Below are 24,837 nucleotides of genomic sequence, written 5' to 3' on the forward strand. Positions count from 1 at the left end.
TATGTGAATACATAGAAATCCCCAGAGCTAAACAAGAGAAAATCTCAATCCAAAATCAATTAAAATATGTGACACAATATGTTTTTCAGGAGCTTTTCCATCTGTGCAGGAGAGCCAGAGTCCTCCCAGTAAGCAGTGGAACATGTGAGCGAGCTTCTCTGCTCTGAAACTCATCAAGACCCGTTTGTGCACAATGACTGATGACAGATTGAAACCTGGGTGTCCTCAGCACTGAGTGGAGGAGAGCAAAGTCACTTCAAATGGACAAGATTATTAAAGTTTTTTCTACCAACCATCAAAACAGGTCCTATGTAAGATGGATAAACACAGAATTTGTGATGTGTTCTAAAATTGCATTTGCATTTCTTAATTGTATAGTTTGTCTGTTTGTTTCGTGCAGTCTTAACAATTTAACTTAAATAAAGTTGTTGTATGCTGAATCGAAGCCAATGTTTCACTTTATGCCTTCATCAGGCCTATGAATATGAATACTGTTTGGATTGAAATCTACTTTTTGTGCAAGTACATACATCACAAGTTAATGGATTTTTTTTTTTTTTTTTTTTTTTTGTGTGTGTTTTTGCCAGTATGTTTTTATTGAACCAGAAATGGTAAGGAACATATTTTAAAAATCAATAGTTAATATAAATGACAACACACTAAACATATAAAGCTGAGTTTACCTTTTACAGAAAGTTTAGGTCTATCTCTAAGTATTTGTTCTGTGACCTGCATTGCTGTGTTTTTATTTAACCACGAGGTTGGTAAGGAAAACAACTCAGGTAACAATACAAGTGACAGCTGACTGATTACTCTACAGAATGAGTTACTACCCTTATCTCTCTTTTGCTCCCTACACACACACACTACATACATACATACATATATATATATATATATATATATATATATATATATATATATATATATATATATATATATATATATATATATATACATATATTTGTGTGTGTGTGTGTGAGACACAGAGAGAGTTTAATTCCGTGATACCATGGCCACCCCAGACTAACTTTGTGTCCCATCCTGGCCACCCCAGTAAAAATGTCCTGGATACGCCCCTGGTCACGTGACGACCGAGCCACGACTCATGTCACTCATCTCATGACGCTCAGAATGTGTCACAGTGCCGATTTCACCTGGAGAACTTTTGGCGTTCAGGAGAGTGAAAAGAAATCTTTCTCATGAGCTAAAGATGGCGTGGTCCCCGAAAGTCGGAGCCAGATCAGACGATAGTCACTGTGATCGTAAACCAACCAGAGGAAGACCTGGACGGATGTTAACACACAAACACCTCCTCAGTGAGGCACGGACATGACAGGGCAGAGCAGACAGAGATACAGCCAGAGAGCCCCGATCATTCAGAGGCAGCTTTTAATGGAAGGACAGACATCTGTTGACACACATCTACTGTGTTTGATTATTCTTTTAGAAATGTCGAAATGCTATCTGCAGTTACTAATCACATTTGATTGGTGTCTTGTCTCATATTATCACACAGCAACTTTTGAATAATTTAGATTAATGCAGTGTTTCCTGTTTGTAATTTATTCTGTCAAGTGTCCATTTATTTAATTAATTCATCATAGATTCAGTTTTAGAAGAAATAATTGAACTTGAAGTTTCACTGAGAGGGAATCCAAATTGACACATTTAAACATGTTTTTATTAAAGGTAACAATTGTGACGTTGCCCAGTAATTAGTCACTTTTAAAATGTTACTCAGTTACTTTTATGAAGAAGTAACTTGTAACTATTACTTTTATGAAGTAACTTGCCAACACTGGAGATCTCACAGAAATACCATCAGAATAATTAGGTGAAAATGAGGATGCAAATGTTAAAGTTCAGTTGACACAGATATCAGGTTTCAGGTGTGTTGAAGTGTTGTTCATGCTGTGGGTTGACATCCAGCATGTCTATGTTCAGAAATGGCCGTGGGGGGGCGCTGTGAGTTAGCAGGTGTGGCTGTTGGGAGGAGAGGAAGAAAAACAGGAAGATGAGGCGTTTAAATGGACCTTGGAGATCTGATTTAAGAGCCAGCTGCCTACAAAACGACTTTAAACACTGAAACAGTTTTACTGTGGTGTTGATGTAATGTTTGATATATGAATGGCAGTGGGACGAATATTTTAATCCTCTAACAAGTTAATAACATGTTCAGGTTGGACTGACCTGCTGAATGTACATCCTGTAATTTCTGTCTACCTTCAGTCTGTGTTGCAGGAGCTCCTGCTGCGTTTGGAGCATGAAAGTTAGTTGGTTCTTGGCTCCTAGTGGAGTCTGCTCTGGTATCCTGTTTGGGGACGGGGTGGTGGTCGCTGAGGGGGGATCTGGGTATTCTTGCTGCTGATCACCTCTTTCGTCAGTGTTTTTCTCTCTTCATTTTTCATCCAAAAATGTGGTTGAAGTTCCCGTTCTAATATGTGTTGGTGTTGGTAGAGGAACCAGCCCTTATTAATTCAGGATTAGGACGTCTTACTTTGACATCATGTCTCAGATACTTTCAGAACAACTGACATTTCTCCTCATATGGCTGTCTTTGGGTTTCCTGAAGAACATTCTCACTTCTCATCTGAGCAGTTACAGGTTTTAATGTTCACTTCTCTGATAGCGAGACGCCATCTCCTCCTCCACTGGAAATCCCAAAAGGCTCCATCCAATACACTTTGGACCAACGAGGTGATGTTTTTTAAAAAGTAGAAAAAATGAGATTCTCCAGGCAGAGCGAGCTGAACAAATGTAACAAGAAATGACTTTATGCTAATATTTAGGCTTCATTCCTCCACACTCCTGAAATTATTCATTATTGTATGTTATTTTACAGATTTCGTGACGAGGGCCATGTTTGACACTTTGTTTCGCACATTTTTTGTTTGTGTTTGATTTTATTTCATCTTTCATTTGCTTGATATTAAAAACTTGAAAAAATGATGTGTACAGATGTGATTTCTTGTAAGTGCCAGAATGTTTCTGTGAACTTACTAATTAAAATAGATGAAACAAAATTATTGTGACTGATTTGATCAGTGTCAACACAACTTTCACACAACACAAACTCAAACATGGAATCTGACCTCAGATCCTCCAGACTGCAGAGTGGACTCTCCAGAAAACCACACAGCTGCTCAACTCCTGAATCCTGCAGCTGGTTCCCACTCAGGTCCAGAATTTTCAGATGTTTCTGGAGGGAGGGGTTGGACTTCAGAGCTGAGACCAGAGAAGAACAGCTGATCTTTGACAAACTGCAGCTCCTCAACCTGAATAAAGAGAGAAAAAAGTGAGATTAGAGGACAAAGTCTGATGTTGAAGTCATTGAGAGCTGAAGAAGGTTCAGACTGAAAGAGTTTAGAAATGTAAAGTCCAAACAGCTGAAGCCTCCAGGAGGAGAAGAGCTCTCATCAACATGCTGATCACTAACATGCTGCAGAGCTCAGTCCACTCTCTGTCCCTCCAACATCTGGAATCCTCCTAAACTCCTCTCAGTCATTTGACTTCAACAGATTCTAACTTTTCATCCAAAAATGTGGTTGAAGTTCCCGTTCTAATATAAACAAGAATGTTGCACTCAGACAGTGCAGACCCCCCCAACAGGTCAAGTCAGTCACCATACTGCACGTCCAGTGTCAGTGGGTCTGCCCAACTATGTGAAAGACTCCCTATCTGTCAATGATAAAGAATCCTTTAAAAAATTCCTGGATCCAGACAGTGATCCGGATCATCACCAAAATTTAATGGATTCTAAGTTAGCCCAAGACTCACCTTTCCACAAAGTTTCATTGCAATCCGTCCATTACTTTTTCCGGAATTTTGCTAACAGACCAACCAACCAACAAACCAACCAACAAACGGACGTGATTCCATAACCTCCTGGCGGAGGTAATTAAATCCTGATTTGTAAATCACTTCCATTTACAGAAACTGAAATCATTTCTGATCAGGACGGCACTATATCCCCTCTTCCAGTTTTACCTGTCAATGTTTATGCACCAATTTTTGATTATCATATTTTTATGAATGAGCTGTTTGAAAACTGACCATCTCAAAATGAAACATTCTTGATTTTTGGCAGAGACATGAACTGTGCTCTGAATTCTCAACTAGATTCTTCCAAACCTGGATTAATCCAGTCCCAAATGGCTGAAGCTCTCTGCAGTTCTATGTCTAATCATGGCTACATCGACCCCTGGAGGTTTAGTAACTCTACTGAGAGGCAATATTCCTTTTACTCACATGGCCACCAAACATTTTCCTGTATAGATTCTTGTTTTATTGACACCAGACTGATGCTGAAAGTGACTGATATTGTATATCATCCTATTCTGGTTTCAGATCAGGCTCCTTCATCCCTGGGCATTCAAATTTCAACTGAGTCTCGACATCCCACTCAGTGGAGATTTAACATTTCACTTTTATCTGATGATTAATTTCATAAGTTTATCATAAGTTAATTATATTATATACACTGGTTTTACAGTCGCTGCATTGGCTCCCTGTCTGCTTCAGGATCAATTTCAAAGTTCTCTTATTAGTTTTTAAATGTCTTAATGGCCTTGCGCCTTCTTATTTAGCTGATCCAGGAGGAACAATGCGGTTTTCGTCCTGGTCGTGGAACAGTGGACCAGCTCTATACCCTCCATAGGGTGCTTGAGGGTTCGTGGGAGTTTGCCCAACCAGTCCACATGTGTTTTGTGGATTTGGAGAAGGTGTTCGACCGCGTCCCTCGTGGTGTCTTGTGGGGGGTGCTCCGGGAATACGGAGTCCGGGGCCCCTTGTTAAGGGCCGTCCGGTCTTTGTATGACCGGAGTAGGAGTCTGGTCCGCATTGCCGGCAGTAAGTCGGACCTGTTCCCGGTGCATGTTGGACTCCGGCAGGGCTTCCCTTTGTCACCGGTTCTGTTCATAATCTTTATGGACAGAATTTCTAGGTGCAGCCAGGGGCCGGAGGGGGTCCGGTTCGGGAACCACAGGATTTCATCTCTGCTTTTTGCAGATGATGTTGTCCTGTTGGCTTCATCGAACCCGGACCTACAGCATGCACTGGGGCGGTTCGCAGCCGAGTGTGAAGCGGCAGGGATGAGGATCAGCACCTCCAAATCCGAGGCCATGGTCCTTGACCGGAAGAAGGTGGCTTGCCCCCTCCAGGTTGGTGGAGAGACCCTAGCCCAAGTGGAGGAGTTCAAGTATCTTGGGGTCTTGTTCACGAGTGGGGGACGGATGGAGCGTGAGATTGACAGGCGGATCGGTGCAGCGGCTGCAGTGATGCAGTCGTTGTATCGGTCCGTCGTGGTGAAGAAGGAGTTGAGCCGAAAGGCGAAGCTCTCAATTTACCGGTCAATCTACGTTCCCACCCTCACCTATGGTCATGAGCTTTGGGTCATGACCGAAAGGACAAGATCCCGGATACAAGCGGCCGAAATGAGCTTCCTCCGTAGGGTGGCTGGGCGCTCCCTTAGAGATAGGGTGAGGAGCTCAGTCACCAGGGAGGAGCTCGGAGTAGAGCCGCTACTCCTCCACATCGAGAGGAACCAGCTGAGGTGGCTCGGACATCTGTTTAGGATGCCTCCTGGACGCCTCCCTGGGGAGGTGTTCCGGGCATGTCCCACTGGGAGGAGACCCCGGGGAAGACCCAGGACACGCTGGAGAGACTATGTCTCTCGGCTGGCCTGGGAACGCCTTGGGATCCTCCCAGAGGAGCTGGAGGAAGTGTCTGGGGACAGGGAAGTCTGGGCATCCCTGCTGAGACTGCTGCCCCCGCGACCCGGCCCCGAATAAGCAGTAGAAAATGGATGGATGGATGGATGGATGGATGGATGATCTGTTTTAACCCTATCGACCCTCGTGGGCCCTGAGGTCCTCTGGCAGCGGTTTCTCGTGTGTTCCAAAAGCTCGAACAAAAACCCATGTTGAGGCGGCTTTCAGCCACTACGGCCCCCGCCTGTGGAACAGCCTGCCGGAGAACCTCAGGACCGCAGAGACTGTTGATGTTTTTAAAGGGAAGTTAAAAACACACCTTTTAATCTGGCTTTTAATTTACCTTTTATAGTTCTTATCTCCATCATTTTTATTTTTGGTCATTTTAATTTTTAATATATTTATCCTATTCATTCGTTCTATTTTTACGATGTACTTTTAAGTTATTTTACTTTTCTATTTTATAATCTTATCTTACTTATTTTTCTTATTAGCTTTGTATCATGGTTTTTTATGTTTTTAGCTGCTTAACTCCAGTGTTTCCTGAGGGGGGTCTTTCACTTCGGGAGTTGGTCCTGGTCCTCTGCTGGGGTCACTGCACTCGAGTCCTCTGGTCCTGGCTGGCCTGGGGGTGTCCACACCTTGGTGTGTGGGGTCCCCTTGGTCTGACGGGGTCGGGGGTCGAGCGCTGGGGCCCCAGTATTAATGACCTTCGCCTTCTCCTTGTGTGGACGGCTCCACCGGTAGTGTTTTCCCATGATGCTTAGTGCCATGCCATGTCTCCTCTGCCTTGCTGTGGGCAAATATTAGGTGTATGTCTGTTTGTGTGTGTGTGTGTGTGTGTGTGTGTGTGTGTGTGTGTGTGTGTGTGTATGTGTGTGTGTGTGTGTGTGTGTGTGTTCTTGTATTTCTATCCTTGTCGGGGCCAAATGTCCCCACAAGGATAGCAAAACGTGGAACGACGTGCCTTGTGGGGACCTTTTTCCGGTCCTAAGTAGGAGAAACAGTGTTTTCTTGACCATGTTGTTGTTACTGAAAAAAGTAAAAGTGCAAAAACATTTCTTTAGGGTTAGGCTTTGTTGTGGTGTGGGTTAGGGTTAGGGTAAGGGTCAGGGTTAGGGGCTAGACATGAATGGGAGTCAATGGACGGTCCCCACAAGGATAGAAATACAAGACTGTGTGTGTGTGTGTGTGTGTGTGTGTGTGTGTGTGTGTGCGTGCGTGCGTGTGCGTGTGGTGTATACTTATTGATGGTGCAGTTATTATTCTTCTGTTTTTATGACTGTTTTTTTTACTGTTCAGCACTTTATGTTGTTTTTATTATCATGAAAAGTGCTATACAAATAAAGTTTTGATTTTGATTTGATAAACTCGACTGAAGATTCAATGTCTTTGAACCAATGTGAGTCTGAGCCTATTTCAACTGTGCTCTTGTCGGAGTCTTTAAAGGCTTTTTTACAGGGTCTACTTTTTTTAAAAAGTAGAAAAAATGAGATTCTCCAGGCAGAGCGAGCTGAACAAATGTAACAAGAAATGACAACTATTCAATGACTTTATGCTAATATTTAGGCTTCATTCCTCCACACTCCTGAAATTATTCATTATTGTATGTTATTTTACAGATTTCGTGACGAGGGCCATGTTTGACACTTTGTTTCGCACATTTTTTGTTTGTGTTTGATTTTATTTCATCTTTAATTTGCTTGATATTAAAAACTTGAAAAAATGATGTGTACAGATGTGATTTCATGTAAGTGCCAGAATGTTTCTGTGAACTTACTAATTAAAATAGATGAAACAAAATTATTGTGACTGATTTGATCAGTGTCAACACAACTTTCACACAACACAAACTCAAACATGGAGTCTGACCTCAGAGTCTCCAGACTGCAGAGTGGACTCTCCAGAAAACCACACAGCTGCTCAACTCCTGAACCCTGCAGCTGGTTGTAACTCAGGTCCAGAAGTTTCAGGTGTTTCAGGAGGGAGGGGTTGGACTTCAGAGCTGAGGCCAGAGAAGAACAGCTGATCTTTGACAAACTGCAGTCAAACAACCTGAATAAAGAGAGAAAGGAGTGAGATTAGAGGACAAAGTCTGATGTTGAAGTCATTGAGAGCTGAAGAAGGTTCAGACTGGAAGAGTTTAGAAATGTAAAGTCCAAACAGCTGAAGCCTCCAGGAGGAGAAGAGCTCTCATCAACATGCTGATCACTAACATGCTGCAGAGCTCAGTCCACTCTCTGTCCCTCCAACATCTGGAATCCTCCTAAACTCCTCTCAGTCATTTGACTTCAACAGATTCTAACTTCAGACAGTGAACTGACCTCAGAGTCTCCAGGTTACAGTTTGGACTCTCCAGTCCAGAACACAGAATCTTCACTGATGAATCCTGCAGCTTGTTGAAACTCAGGTCCAGCTGTTTCAGATGGGAGGGGTCAGACTTCAGAGCTGAGGAGATCACTTCACAGTGAGAATCAGAGAGTCTACAGGAAGAAAGTCTGTAATGAGACACAGAGAGGACAGGACGTTATGAGAGAGGAGACTTTGTTGGACTGTTTGACATCAGAGCTTCAGATCTTCTTCTCTGGTTTGACTTTGGCTTCATGTGGACATGAAGGAGAGAACATGGAGTTCTGGAGTCATGGAGCAGTGAAGACTGACGGGCCGCAGGTGGAGCAGAGGTTAGTGCCTCAGAGCAGGAAGGTTGTGGGTTTGAATCTAATACTGTGCGTGTGTGTGTGTGTGTGTGTGTGTGTGTGTGTGTGTGTGTGTGTGTGTGTGTGTGTGTGTTTAATATTCTGACTGAACTGATCTCTGTTCACAGCGTTCTGAGTTTCTTTCTCTGGTTTAAAAATGTTCAAATCAAAAGTCTTCAATCAAAATGATCATCTGTGGTCATTTTCTGGATTCTTCTAATAATCAGACCTCATGAAGAGATATAAACCGTCACTGAGCTCTGATCTTCATCAAGTATGATCAGTGCATCCAGAGCCTGACACACAGTGCTGAGCCACGTTTCTTCAGGACAGATCATTGACAGAACTTGACAGGAACATTTTCAGCTCCTTGCTGACTAGAACTTGGCAGAGATGAGGTTTAGAGCCAATGCTTTGGTCGATTATCACCCCGAAAAATTAAATTTCCTTCACTCTCTCCACTTTTACATCCTCTATTATAACTTGAATGTCCTTGTCCCCTTTACAGTAACCAAACAAAATGAAATGTTTTCAAATTAATGATAGTTTATCTGCATCAAACCATTTTTTCAACTGATCTAATTCTGACATTTGCTTTGTGAGTTGTTCCAGGTTCTCCCCTGTTCAAAATATATTTGTATCATCAGCAAAAAAATCTAAATGAAGTGTTGCGGAGATCTTGAAGATGTAATTTATATATATTAGAACCTGGTGATCCATAAATCCAGCTCACTGTCACTTTCTTTTTCTTTTCCATGTGGATTTCAACTGTTATGCATTCACACACTTCCTTGCTGTTGTGATTTTTCACACCACTTTATGCTTTAGTTTTAGTTTTGTGTCCACATAAATGGCTTAGGTTTAGGTTTAGGTTTATTTGAGCATTTAAACATTTGGTTAAACCAACTCGTACAATCTTAGAACACATTTTTTTTTTTTTAAAGTAGAAAACAAGAAAAGAAGTCAAACACCTCAAAAGCAATAGGCTGAAGCTACTGCTTATATATGCCTACCCCGAACATTACAGTCATTACAGTCTCTTAGTGCTGCTATGTGTACTAAGACTTAAGTGAGAACTGCAACTGCAAATATATTTACATGCACATGAATCTACCCATAGAACCAGAACCCACAATTTCCATTCCAGCCACGAACGCACTGTAGTGCATAAGTGTCTGTCCATGACTCGATTTACTTATTTTGGGGATTAGTTCACTCATTGCTCTTTAGCATATTCTTTAAGTGCAAATATTTTGCATAGTTTTTTTAATTGTGGTTCACGACTTGATGTTTTTAAGGTGTTGTCTAATTCATTCCATAAGCCTTTTCTGGTGATACAGTGGCTCTTCGGGGTTGTACGCATACTCTGGACTTTAAGGTTATGTTTCCACCGAAAATTATATCCACCTTCTCTTTCTAAGAACCTGTTTTGGATGTTTCCAGGAAGTTGACTGTACACGGCCTTATAAATAATTAGTAGGGTTTTCAGCTTTATAATCTCATTAAGTTTTAGAATTTGGGATCTTTGAAACAGTGTATTAGTATGTTCCCAAAAGCCAACGTTGTGTACAATCCTTATGGCCTTTTTTTGTCAGTCAATCGGAAGTGACAAGTGGCTAACATAGGCATTTCCCCAGATCTCAGAACAATAACTCATGTAAGGCAGAACTAATGAACAATACAACATAACAAGGGTTTTTTGGTCTAGTATATATCTACATTTCCCTATTATTGCAATATTTTTTGCTATTTTCTGGCGTATACTGGCAATATATGATCGCCAGCTAATGTCGTGACGCAAGATCACTCCCAGAAATTTATATTCCTTTACACAGTCAATACTTACATCGTCAATATGGATTTGAATTTGGTGTTCTCTTCTACCGTTCCCAAATAACATAATTTTTGTTTTTGATAGATTTAATGATAGTTTATTTCTATGAAACCATTTTTTGATTTTATGTAATTCTACTGTGATTTCTGTCAGTAATAGCTGCAGATCTTTGCCAGAACCCAGAATTGCTGTATCATCTGCAAATAATTTTATTTTTTTTGTTATGTTACACAAATCATTAATGTATAACAGAAAAAGTTTTGGCCCTAAAACAGATCCTTGAGGTACACCACATGATATGAATTTTGATTCTGATGCATGTTCCCCCAACTGTACTTACTGTTTTCTGTTATTTAAATATAATTTTACCAATTTAAATGCCACCCGTCTGATCCCATATTTGTGTAGTTTATTTAACAGTATTTCATGGTCTATAGTGTCAAATGCTTTCTGTAGATCTACGAAGATGCCTACGGAATGCTTCTCCTCCACCAGGCTTCCCCTCTCTGTTCAAGTAGTTGTTCAGTAGTTAATTCTGGTTCATTCATTTCTTTGACGGATGTGAGGACGAGATTTATTAACTGTATTTTAAAATGTTTTTCAGGCGATATAAAGTGTTTGTGGTATCTATGGCAATATATAATAGAGCCAATATCTTTGAAAAACTTTATCAAAGCTATGAAACAAAATCAGTCTGCAAACACGATCCAAATCCAGAATTAATTTTTAATGTATAAATAACCAAAAGAGGCACCTCTCCTTAACATTTGGTGAAACAAAACGAGGTACAAGAAATTAATCAATAATGCTGACAAATGTGAATTCATGAATGGAATGAATGTCATGAGTATTTACAAATCCACACATGGACTGTTAAATAATCATGAAGAAGAATTTAGGTGACTTTCTGAGTGATTGTTGGAAAACAGCAGCTTTGTGCTTCATTTAATAAAGCACGGTCTCTTCAGTCAGCTCCATTAGACTGACCTCTGCTGACCTCTGGTTTACCTGGGAATGCCGAGGTAAACCAGGGAAATCTGAACAATCACAGAAGACTTTGCAGCCACCCAGCCGAAGAAAGTTAGCGCCCGACGAGGGTGCTGGGGTCGCAAACTTTCTTCTGCCAGAAGCTCCTGTGTGAACAAAATAATGTCATTTTGTTCAAGGACCAGTGCTGTCACAGATTACTTGAAAAGTTAATTCAGTTACTGATTACTGATTACTCATCAAAAAGGTAATCTAGTTACTTTACTGATTACTTCAATATCAAAGTAACTAAGTTACTTTAAAAGTAACTTAGGTACTTTTTACTGATTTCCTCCCTTTGGTGCCTCAACATAATGACAACTGGTTGTTTAAATAATACTTTATTGAAAGTGCACGAACTTGAAACATGAACATGTTTTTTTGTTTCTGTTTCATTGGCTTTACAAAATCGGTGTATAACAGAAAATGTATGAAATGCATACTGATGCATAACACCACATGCATATCAATACAAAAACAGCCAATTATATTACAGGAAAACAAAAAAATTCCCTTTGCAATATGGAAACAATAATATCTGCAAAATTCGCATCAAGAAAAAAAACAAAAACAATGTGCAATGCGCTGTCGAAATGCACAATGAAGATAAATGTGCATGTTTCATAATAAAAAAATTGTCAAATATAACAGAAATAGTAACTATTTGCCATTCGGTGCCTCATTCTAGCAGCACTGTGCGGTTATGCTCAAAGATGTCTCCCAGCTGGATGATGCCTCAGCGTGTAACATCGTAGAACGTCAACAAACTTTGTTTAAACTCCCCAAATTAACAACAAGCCCAGAAGATGGCGACAAGGGGCAGCACATCTAATTCTGGCGCATGACGCTCTTTCACTGCTCCAGAGGATTGTGAGGTTAGTTTTGGTCAGAGGAGCGCGGATAGGTGGAAAATGACCACAAAACGGTAAGGAAATAAAACATGTTGTGTTTGGTGTGAACAGCTTTGAGATTTGTTGAAGAAGTGTGTGAGAAACATGCAATCTGAGGTGCTGGCTGTGAAATGTGAAGATAGGTTTTCGGCTTGTTTTGCCACTGACGGGAGGCTCAGAGAATATTCTGCCTGGTGTCTCTTAAAGTGTACATTTTCTAGTTTCATTTGATATCCAATATGTTGGGGTGGAGCAGACGGATCCTGCGTTCTATAGCGTTTTGTGTCTGGAGGTGCGGGTGAGGGGGGCGTGTCGAATCATTGCATCTGGATTTTAAAGTTGTTGTAAAAGAAACACTCGGTGTCAATATTGTATGATTGTAGCCTTTTGCTATCCGAACAGATTTTAATGTTCGCAGCAGGACGAGACTGAATCTGCCGGACAGGACCGGGACGGAAACGCACAGAGAGCGAGAGACAGAAAGAGAGAAAGATAAAGAGAGGGAGAACGGGTGGGGGCACAACCTATGTACAAATTCACAACAAATGAAAAACAGTGTTGTCGACGCACCACACGCAACCAAGGACAATCCCAAACCCCAATCTAGACAACACCAAAACAGAGCCGACAACCAACACAAAAACTGACAGAACCATACATATATATATATATATATATATATATATATATATATATATATATATATACTAATTTTTTTTCTTTTTTTTCCCCCCCTGACGAACCATAGTAGTGAACAGACTAGTAACTAATAGTAAACTTGGGTCGTGCATTAAGAGAGGGCTATTACAGATCACCATTATTCTAACCACCACAAGAAGACAAGGTAACCGAGTATGTGAAGAGTGATTAAAGATTTGCGTGATCATGCAAATATGATGGTGACAGTGATGGTGATAGTGATCATGCATATATGACCTCTGACCCCTGAGAAGGCCAGAAGCAGGCCAGAGAGGCCCTCAGAGCCCAGACAGCCGGCGGTCATCACAGAGCCCGGATCCAAGCCGCTCCCCCAGGCAGACGCCCACGCTCCGGTTCAGAAATGGGGCAGAGGAAAGCCCTGGCCGGGGACCCCGGCGGTCCCGGGGCCCGGGCCGCGTGGAGCCACGACCGGCAGGAGCCGGTCCACCCCGGGCGCCGGACGCCCGGGGCGGGCAGGACCGAGAGCCCAAGGCCCAAGAGCCTAAGAGCCGACCCCCCCACACATGGGGAGGGCCATGACCCACCCAGGAGAACCGGCTCACAAGGGCGGCTACCCACCCCAGGCCAGTACAACCCCCAGCGCTCCGGCCACGCTCCCCGAGATCCAGGGCATCAAATCCCCCCCCCGCCGCCCCCCAACCCACCCCTCCCACCCTGTCCTCTCCCACCTCACTCCCCCCCGCCCCAACTGAACACTTACACCCACTCACTCACACTGACACACACACACACGCATGCACACACAGACACACACAGACACACACACACACACACTCTCACACACACACACACAACCACTCATCCCTAAACCAAACACACTCACATTCTGACACACTCACACACACACGCGAGCAAGCACGTACACACACACACACACACACACACACACACACACACACACACACACACACACACACACACACACACACACACACACACACACACACAGTCAACCCTACCCCAAACACTCACATTCCCACGTCATCCAACCGTCATGTCCTGTGTTCAAAGAACAATGGAAACATGTCCAGAGCCTGGCAGAGACATTTTGGAACAGGTGGCGTCGGGAATATCTGAGCTCTCTCCAGCGCCGATCCAAATGGCAAGACAACAGGCCAAATCTCAAAGAAGGAGACATTGTCCTGATGAAAGACAATCGGGCGAAAAGGAATGAGTGGCCAATGGCTATCATTATGAAAGCCATTCCAAGTCAAGACGGAAAGGTCAGAAAGGTGGAAATTAGAGTCTTCAGAGACGGAGCTAATACAATATTCTGTCGACCTGTTACTGAAGTGGTTCTTCTTCTGTCTTCTGAGAACTCTAAGTGAAGAATGACATTTATGTGGAGTCATGAAAGACCCCAGACGGGGAGTGTTATGGACCCCATATGGACCGCTGTTTATAATTTCATTGTGCTCCCTGTATATTGTTTGGCGCCCCCTGCTGGCCGTTGGGCGGTGGGGCCGCTTCTTCAGTCTCAGCATTACGTCACTCCAGTACGTTGTTGAGAGCGGAAGTGACGGTAACTAGGAGACCAATTTGACAGCTACGCTGCGGAGGAAGCGTTTTTATGTTTTTCCTTTCTCTGTTGACCTTCATGGTTTGTTAAGACGCAATGTCTGTAAGTATATATGTTCAGAAGGTTTATATTAATATTGAGAATACATTATTTGTGAAGTTTAACTGATAGTTGTTAAATTATTTAGTTATTAAGTTGTTCACTAAGTCAGATGTTGTGAAGACTGTCTGTGGCTGTGTATTTTTATGCATATCTGTACTTCATAATTACTTACCTGTCATGATTAACTGTAAATGAGAAAAAAACTTATTTACTGTATTTACAAAGTATGTACTCGCCTCATGTATTATATATGTGCCTTTATTTGTTACAGTTTCACACTGAGGTTCAGTAAATCATCAATACAAGCCTCGGCTTCCCTGGTGTTATTGAGCCCTGTGTTTAACTGACTGGGTAACCTATCAGGTGGTGAGACCAGTACAGTGAAAAGACAGCTATACAATAAGCTGTGAAGAAAGAAGAGCCTGTAAGGATTCTACACACAGCACGTTGCCAGCCATCACAGCCTCCTTGCTGTCTCTGCTCCAACGCAAGCCAAGTGTCTTCTCCTACATCTAATATCATCATGTCATCAAGCCATCGTAGAGATGCATCACAGCATGATGATAGACAGTCCAAGTCATCAAGATCAGGCAGATCAAAGCTAACTTCAGTCTCCAGCGCCAGCCTGGTGGCCCTACAAGCAAGAGCGAAAGCACAAGCTGCTCAAGCCAGGGCTGCCTTTGCAAGTAAAGAAATAGAACTGAAAGTTGCTCAAGCCACCCTAAATGTTGAAGCTACTCGCCTTCAAGCCACTCTCGAAACAATGAGACCAGTACAGGCACAGTGTGGGAGTTGCAGGGATATTGCATGTGAACCATGTTGACAGGTCTTCACACACCTGCTGCCAGAACCTCTGCACTGGTGTGCAGGACCACAAGGCATGGAGGTAGCTGTCAGTCATGTTATCATTGCAATGTGAACAGATATCAGATTGTGATCGACATCCTTCATCCTGTATAATGAATTCTATGCAGAATTTTGAATTGTATTAGTTGTATATTTCAATTCTTTGTCATTTTTGAAAGTATTTAAACATATTTGTGACCACGCATTTTGGTCAAAGTTGTAAGATAAGTCAGCCTCCCATTTTAAGGTCGGAAGGAAGATTTCATCTTCTACCTTTGATAATATTTTATATATCTCCGATAGCAACTTTGGGGAACTGAGGTTTAAGAATTCTTTGACCCCGAGAGGTAGCTGTCCCTGCAATTGATTAAAGGTATACTTTTTACCTATGATAGATTTAAGTTGATGATATTCTAAAAATGCTTTGCTGCTGATTCCATATTGTGAGATGAGACTATTGAATGATAGAAAGTTGCCGTTTTCAATGATATGTTCAAGCTGGCTGATTCCTTTATTTCTCCACTGAGTGAAGTTTATCATCTTTTTGTTTTGCAGGATGTCCGGGTTGTTCCAGATGGGTGTGAGTTTACACGGGATCAGAGAAGATTTGGTTAGCTTTAGAAAGTCCCACCAAGCCATTAAAGAGGAACTGATGTTGACACTTTTAAAACACCGATGGGATTTGATGGTGGGACTGATGAATGGCAGGTCAGAGATGACTAGATCCTCACATAATGCTGCTCTACATCCAGCCATGGCTCATCTAAATTGTTAGGTTTAAGCCATTTGTAGATATATTGCAGCTTTCTGGCTATGAAGTAATTACTGAAGTTAGGCAAGTCTCGTCCACCTCTGTCTTTAGTCTGTTGTCTTTAAACTGATACGTGATGATTTATTTATTTACAGCAGTTAGGATCCTGAACAAAGGCTAAATGGAAGGACAATGCACTCAAACGATGGCAGTTTTTTTTCTGCACCTGCACTGATGTTATTCTATTTGCATTGTATGCATCTTATTTATTTATATATTTATATGGATCTTTTTATCTACTTCATTTTTTATGTTACTTATTTATGTCTGTCTTTGCACTGACTGAAGGGCTTCGCAATTTCGTTGTACTTGTTACAATGACAAATAAAGTTCTATTCTATTCTATGATTTATTTTTCCAGAGAAATTTAGATATGTATGAGTCCAGTGATTTGAACCAGCCAGACGATGGTTTGGTTGGTATCATCGAAAATAAATAGTTAACCTTAGGTAAAGTCATCATTTTAATGGTGGCAACCCTCCCCATAAGAGATATAGGTAAGCGTAAGAGGTCATCCTCTATTGACTTCAGTAACGGAACATAATTTAGTTTTGAAAGTTCTGATATCCTTGGAGAAATGTTTATGCCTAAATATCTAATGTTTCCAGACTGGATTGTAGCATTGGGTATACTTTGTAAATCACAGTTTATAGGCATGGCTGTAGTCTTAGACCAGCTGATAGAATAGTCAGATATTAGTGAAAATTTGTCAATAAGTGCGATTGTCTGGGAGATAGAAAATGGAAAGTTCTGCAGGAAAAGCAATACATCATCTGCATAAAGACTTATTTTATGTTCTATCTTATTATTGGCCAGAATCCCTCTGATGTCTTTATTTTGTCTTATAGCAGCTGCCAGAGGTTCGATAAAGATGGCAAACAGTGAGGGAGAGAGTGGACAGCCCTGTCTGGTTCCTCGCTGCAGACAGAAGCTTGGAGAAGTCTGCTCGTTAGTCTTCACACATGCAGCTGGGTTGTTATATAAGATTTTAATCCAGTCTATGAAAGACTTTCCAAACCCAAATTTGGTCAATATTCCAAATAAAAATTTCCAATTTACTCGATCAAAAGCTTTTTCAGCGTCGAAAGAGATAATTATGGATTCTAGATTATGTATTGTAGAGTAATCTATTATATTAATTAATCTGCGCATGTTAGTGGATGAATGTCTACCTTTAATGAACCCTGTTTGGTCAGGATGTATTATGAGCGGGGTTATCTTTTCTATTCTTCTGGATAGGGCTTTGCTGATTATTTTGAGATATACATTTATTAATGAAATAGGACGATAACTGGACGGAAGTGTGGGGTCTTTCCCTGGTTTAAGTATTAAAGTTATTTTGGCTAAGTTCATATTTGAGGGTACTGTTCGTTTATTTTTTATTTCCATTACCATTTTATGAAAAGTGGGAGCCAACATGGTCCAGAATTCTTTATAGAATTCTGCCGGATAGCCATCTGGACCTGGAGCTTTATTGTTGGGCATATCCTGCAGAGATTTATGGAGTTCATCCACTGAAAGAGGAGAATCCAACACTGTTCTATTTTCATCTTTCAATTTTGGAAGGTTAATATCATTAAAAAAAGTATTAATTTCCTCATCTGTTGTGTCTATTTGTGATCGGTATAATCCTTGATAAAAATCTCTAAAGATATTATTGATCTTGTCTGGGTCATGGCTAATGTTTCCTTCTGAGTCTTTAACAGCTGAAATCGTGTTTTTCTCCTTGTTTGTTTTTAACTGATTTGCCAGGAATCTTCCAGATTTATTACTATGCTCAAAGTTCTCTAAACGGAGTCGTTGGATCAGGAATTCAGTTTTTTTATCTAGAATTTCATTCAGTTCAAGTTTAGCTTTCCTTATATCCTTCAGTATGTTCTCTTGTGGGGAGACATGATAAGCCTCCTCCAGTGATTTAATTCTTAATTCCAATTCTAAAGTTCTTGAAGCTTCTTTCTTTTTCTTGTGTGAGGAGAAGGAAATTATTTTTCCCCTCATCACCGCTTTCCCTGCCTCCCAAAGAACACATGCTGAAGTATCTGGCAAGTCGTTATTTTCTAAATATATAGACCATTCTCTTGTTAGATAGCTAATAAACTCTGGATCTTTAAGTAATGATGTATTAAATCTCCAGTTTCTAGTTGGTGGTTTATTCGTCTTATTTCTGAGAGTAAATGAAACTGGTGCATGATCACTTATGACGATGGGATGAATTTTGATTTCTGAGATGTCATTCATCAGTGTGCTGCGAGTTAAGAAATAATCTAATCTAGAGTAGGAATGGTGAACTGAAGAGAAGAATGTGTATTCTCTTGCAGTGGGGTGGTGAGAGCGCCAGGCATCGCAAAGACCAAAATCCTTCATGTACTGTTTCACAGTTTCTGAGGATTGCCAGAGTCGTGCAGTTAGTATTTTAATATATTTCTTTAATGGTGGCAGAGCATCTTTACCAGGTCAGAGACATGTCAGTATGTGTAGATCTGGTTCTTTAGCTTGATCAGTGTAAAGCTATCTGAGGACGTCTGATGGTGATTCTTTGGATTAACAGACTGCCTCCTCTGATGTCGGTTGCTTTTCTTTTTGAAATGTTGATTTGTGATTAGGTCTTTCCTCAGATTTTATAAATGAAAGAAGGAAACAGAATGACTGGCCGTATGCAGGTTGTACAGGAGGCAGTAAACAGCACAGCAGAATTAAAACTTCCATGAAACACCAGAGAGCAGGAGAGGAAGAGGTCATACCATAACCTGGAATATCCACTCATGGCAGAGTTTTGCTCCAATAATTAAAGCTAATAATAATAATAATAATGATGATAATACATTTTTCCAGCCTCCCAGCAACAAAGGTCAGACAATAAGGCTTCATGTTTTTCTTCCTCTGCTGATTCACCAGGTTTTTGTGACAAAGTTGACAGAGTCATCAGACAGACTGATCATTGGTGTTTCTGTTGTGGGCTGCCTGACTGTGTTTTTGTAATTTTTCCATTTACTCCTGGAGTTGCTTTGTGTAAAATGTTCGATTTGAGTGGAAATGGATAGTTAGGCTTGAAGCCAAGATTCGTCCAGTCACAGATATAATGTTCTGGTAACAGCATGTGTTCTAATGTAACTCCAACTGTCCTCCCGAGGTTTATTCTTTTATTCTGGAAATGCTTTGACCTTATTCCTATTAGTGATGAATAGAGTTAAGTGGTTTGTTTCTGTGCTGTCCCTGAGCTGTAAATCCAGTTGACAAGTAGCTTATGTATCTGACATGTAGCTGATTTCAACATGAAGTTCAGCATTGTTGGGTTTGTAACTCATAAAAGTTTGAGGCCAGAGGATTTTATTAAAAACATGACAATCACCTACAATGTGAAATAATTCTCTAAGCATCTGAAGGCAGCCACATCAAAAGTAAAATCAGTTATAGTCATCATCTCAAGCACTGCTCAAAAGCAGTGGTGACTGGTCATTGGGGGCAGGTGGAGCACAGCACCTTTATGTTGTGTTTGACAGATATGGTGAAAATACCCAATCGACAAGCTCGCTTCTCAAAAAGAGTATCGATATCTCAGTCCAAAATTTCCTTAACAATGCCTCCCCAGTTTTTTTTTTTTTTTTTTAATGACTTGTTTAGGACTCGAGGAAAAAAGTTTAGGACTTGGACTCGACTCGGGACTCGACTGTCAGAACTCGGGACTCGACTCGGGACTCGAGTGCAAAGACTTGAGACTCGACTTTGACTTGCAAAACAAGGACTTGGTCCCACCTCTGAAACACCGTAAGAGCTAGACAGAGTAAACATGCAAACACACACACACAAACAGTGATGAATATAACTGAGGTCAAGCCAGCACACAACTACAAACACTTGGTCAAGCCAGCCCACAAGTTGTTTTGCGGTGCGCGCATTGATAATACATTACGGTAATGGCGACAAACGCCTCATTTCACAGGAAGAGCAACCTTCCACAAAACCCAAGGACATCAGAAATGCGCACATCAATATCACGTAGTCTTTCAAAGTAAAAGCATTTTACACGGTCGTATTTCAGTTACATTAGGCCAAAAGTGAACATTAAAAAAAAAAAAACTGCCAGTTATAACTGGACCGTTCCACCTCACACTGAGAGTACTCCACCCCAGGATGACACCCAGAAAGTAACAGCTCCATCTGATGTTGAATTTCAGAATAAAAGCCTCTCAACTTTGACACTAAGTGTACTTTATGTACGCAAGGATTAGTAGTTAACGGAAAAACTAGCAGTTATAACTGGACCGTTCCACCTCACACTGAGTGTACTCCACCCCAGGATGACACTCAGAAAAGATCAACTCCATCTGATGTGGAATTTCAGAATAAAAGCCCTCTCAACTGACACTAACTGTACTTTATGTACACAATGATTAGTAGTTTATGGAAAAACTAGCAGTTATAACTGGACCGTTCCACCTCACACTGAGTGTACTCCACCCCAGGATGACACTCAGAAAAGATCAACTCCATCTGATGTGGAATTTCAGAATAAAAGCACTCTCAACTTTGACACTAACTGTACTGTATGTACACTAAGATTTATGCTTTATGGAAAAAGTACCTGTTATAACTGGACCGTTCCACCTCAAACTGATAGTACTCCACCCCAGGATGACACTCAAAAAAGAGCAACTCCATCTGATGTGGAATTTCAGAATAAAAGCCCTCTCAACTTTGACACAAACTCTACACTATGTACACAAAGATTTATGCTTTATGGGAAAAGTACCTGTTATAACTGGACCGTTCCACCTCAAACTGATAGTACTCCACCCCAGGATGACACTCAGAAAAGATCAACTCCATCTGATGTGGAATCTCAGAATAAAAGCCCTCTCAACTTTGACACAAACTCTACACTATGTACACAAAGATTTATGCTTTATGGGAAAAGTACCTGTTATAACTGGACCGTTCCACCTCAAACTGATAGTACTCCGCCCCAGGATGACACTCAGAAAAGATCAACTCCATCTGATGTGGAATTTCAGAATAAAGCCCTCTCAACTTTGACACTTACTGTACATTATGTACACAAGGATTAGTAGTTTACGGTAAAACTAGCAGTTATAACTGGACCGTTCCACCTCAAACCGATAGTACTCCGCCCCAGGATGACACTCACAAAAGATCAACTCCATCTGATGTGGAATTTCAGAGTAAAAGCCCTCTCAACTTTGACACTAACTGTACTGTATGTACACTAAGATTTATGCTTTATGGAAAAAGTACCTGTTATAACTGGACCGTTCCACGTCAAACTGATAGTACTCCACCCCAGGATGACACTCAAAAAAGAGCAACTCCATCTGATGTGGAATTTCAGAATAAAAGCCCTCTCAACTTTGACACAAACTCTACACTATGTACACAAAGATTTATGCTTTATGGAAAAAGTACCTGTTATAACTGGACCGTTCCACCTCAAACTGATAGTACTCCACCCCAGGATGACACTCAGAAAAGATCAACTCCATCTGATGTGGAATTTCAGAATAAAGCCCTCTCAACTTTGACACTTACTGTACATTATGTACACAAGGATTAGTAGTTTACGGTAAAACTAGCAGTTATAACTGGACCGTTCCACCTCAAACCAATAGTACTCCGCCCCAGGATGACACTCACAAAAGATCAACTCCATCTGATGTGGAATTTCAGAGTAAAAGCCCTCTCAACTTTGACACAAACTCTACACTATGTACACAAAGATTTATGCTTTATGGGAAAAGTACCTGTTATAACTGGACCTTTCCACCTCAAACTGATAGTACTCCACCCCAGGATGACACTCAGGAAAGATCAACTCCATCTGATGTGGAATTTCAGAATAAAGCCCTCCCAACTTTGACACTAAGTGTACTTTATGTACGCAAGGATTAGTAGTTAACGGAAAAACTAGCAGTTATAACTGGACCGTTCCACCTCACACTGAGTGTACTCCACCCCAGGATGACACTCAGAAAAGATCAACTCCATCTGATGTGGAATTTCAGAATAAAAGCCCTCTCAACTGACACTAACTGTACTTTATGTACACAATGATTAGTAGTTTATGGAAAAACTAGCAGTTATAACTGGACCGTTCCACCTCACACTGAGTGTACTCCACCCCAGGATGACACTCAGAAAAGATCAACTCCATCTGATGTGGAATTTCAGAATAAAAGCACTCTCAACTTTGACACTAACTGTACTGTATGTACACTAAGATTTATGCTTTATGGAAAAAGTACCTGTTATAACTGGACCGTTCCACCTCAAACTGATAGTACTCCACCCCAGGATGACACTCAAAAAAGAGCAACTCCATCTGATGTGGAATTTCAGAATAAAAGCCCTCTCAACTTTGACACAAACTCTACACTATGTACACAAAGATTTATGCTTTATGGGAAAAGTACCTGTTATAACTGGACCGTTCCACCTCAAACTGATAGTACTCCACCCCAGGATGACACTCAGAAAAGATCAACTCCATCTGATGTGGAATCTCAGAATAAAAGCCCTCTCAACTTTGACACAAACTCTACACTATGTACACAAAGATTTATGCTTTATGGGAAAAGTACCTGTTATAACTGGACCGTTCCACCTCAAACTGATAGTACTCCGCCCCAGGATGACACTCAGAAAAGATCAACTCCATCTGATGTGGAATTTCAGAATAAAGCCCTCTCAACTTTGACACTTACTGTACATTATGTACACAAGGATTAGTAGTTTACGGTAAAACTAGCAGTTATAACTGGACCGTTCCACCTCAAACCGATAGTACTCCGCCCCAGGATGACACTCACAAAAGATCAACTCCATCTGATGTGGAATTTCAGAGTAAAAGCCCTCTCAACTTTGACACTAACTGTACTGTATGTACACTAAGATTTATGCTTTATGGAAAAAGTACCTGTTATAACTGGACCGTTCCATGTCAAACTGATAGTATTCCACCCCAGGATGACACTCAAAAAAGAGCAACTCCATCTGATGTGGAATTTCAGAATAAAAGCCCTCTCAACTTTGACACAAACTCTACACTATGTACACAAAGATTTATGCTTTATGGAAAAAGTACCTGTTATAACTGGACCGTTCCACCTCAAACTGATAGTACTCCACCCCAGGATGACACTCAGAAAAGATCAACTCCATCTGATGTGGAATTTCAGAATAAAGCCCTCTCAACTTTGACACTTACTGTACATTATGTACACAAGGATTAGTAGTTTACGGTAAAACTAGCAGTTATAACTGGACCGTTCCACCTCAAACCAATAGTACTCCGCCCCAGGATGACACTCACAAAAGATCAACTCCATCTGATGTGGAATTTCAGAGTAAAAGCCCTCTCAACTTTGACACAAACTCTACACTATGTACACAAAGATTTATGCTTTATGGGAAAAGTACCTGTTATAACTGGACCTTTCCACCTCAAACTGATAGTACTCCACCCCAGGATGACACTCAGGAAAGATCAACTCCATCTGATGTGGAATTTCAGAATAAAGCCCTCCCAACTTTGACACTAACTGTACTTTATGTACACAAGGATTAGTAGTTTACGGAAAAACTAGCAGTTATAACTGGACCGTTCCACCTCACACTGAGTGTGCTCCACCCCAGGATGACAATCAGAAAAGATCAACTCCATCTGATGTGGAATTTCAGAATAAAAGCCTCTCAACTTTGACACTAACTGTACTGTATGTACACAAAGATTTATGCTTTATGGGAAAAACTACCAGTTATAATTAGTAGTTACAGGACATAACTCCAGTTCTATGAGTAAGTGCGTGTTCACCTACGGGCTTTGCTATTGGTTTTCCTCTTTGGTGCAGCCAATCCACTGAGACAACAGAAAACTCAACGCACCAATCCCCGCCACGTGATGGCGCAACAGCACGCCCCTCGCCGAGGGTATATCCCGAGCCGGCGGTGGTCTATTCTCCCTTCTTCTTCCTCAGCCCTTGAGACATCAAGAAGCCACAAGATTCTTCGGATCAAGATTCTATGGATCAAGACTGCATGGATTCACCGGCCCGTGAAAAGTCACCAACGGACATCGGGTCCTTCACCTGCTGCTCCTGCGGCGCTCTGCTCATTTAGCAGGATCACCACGAGCGCTGTTTCATCTGCCTCGGCTGGCAGCATCACCACCAGCGGTCCTTCTGCCCGGCCTGCCTCGCTCTGCCACTTGAAGAAAGTTAACGGCGAGCAGCCTTCATGGGCTCCACCTCCTCGGTTCCCGACCGCGAGGACGCCGCCGCCGACGCCCGCGCCTTTGCCAAGTATGACTGGGCCGAGGTCAGCAGCAGCATCAGCAGCAGCAGCAGCAGCGTCTTGGTGTCGCGGAGGTCGACTCAACATGACGACTCCGTCTCCACCTTCTCTAGAGCCAGCCGCCAGGACACCGCCCACGAGCCTGTGGAGCACCTCACGGGGGCTCTTCATGTCTGCTGTCGAGCGCACTGGCCTCGCGCTGCCGCTGCAGCCTCCGGAGCCGGCTCAGCGCGCAACACTCGGGCTAGCAACCCAGTCATGGACTCGTTTCCGGACTGCGGTGCTATGTTCCGCTGTGCCATCTTTCCAAACTAACGTGCAGCAGGATTGGGGTACGCCACTCACCGCCAAGGGGGCGGTGAAAGGCTACCGCGAATA

The 24,837-nt window shown here is 41.7% G+C and overlaps 1 protein-coding gene across 1 annotated transcript in view; it reads right to left on the reverse strand.

Moving 5' to 3' along the window:
* Nucleotides 1-1,881: 1,881 nt before the first annotated feature.
* Nucleotides 1,882-24,837, reverse strand: part of LOC115394669 (ribonuclease inhibitor-like) — a 32,793-nt gene continuing 9,837 nt past the window's right edge. Inside the window, exons 4-7 of the mRNA XM_030100023.1 lie at nt 8,036-8,209; nt 7,584-7,766; nt 2,960-3,278; nt 1,882-1,986 (exon numbers count right to left, since the gene is read on the reverse strand). Coding sequence (XP_029955883.1) covers nt 1,882-1,986; nt 2,960-3,278; nt 7,584-7,766; nt 8,036-8,209 — 781 coding nt within the window. The remainder of the gene's footprint in view (nt 1,987-2,959; nt 3,279-7,583; nt 7,767-8,035; nt 8,210-24,837) is intronic.

Source organism: Salarias fasciatus, chromosome 9 (genome assembly GCF_902148845.1).
Source record: "Salarias fasciatus chromosome 9, fSalaFa1.1, whole genome shotgun sequence".
NCBI classification, from domain to species: domain Eukaryota; kingdom Metazoa; phylum Chordata; class Actinopteri; order Blenniiformes; family Blenniidae; genus Salarias; species Salarias fasciatus.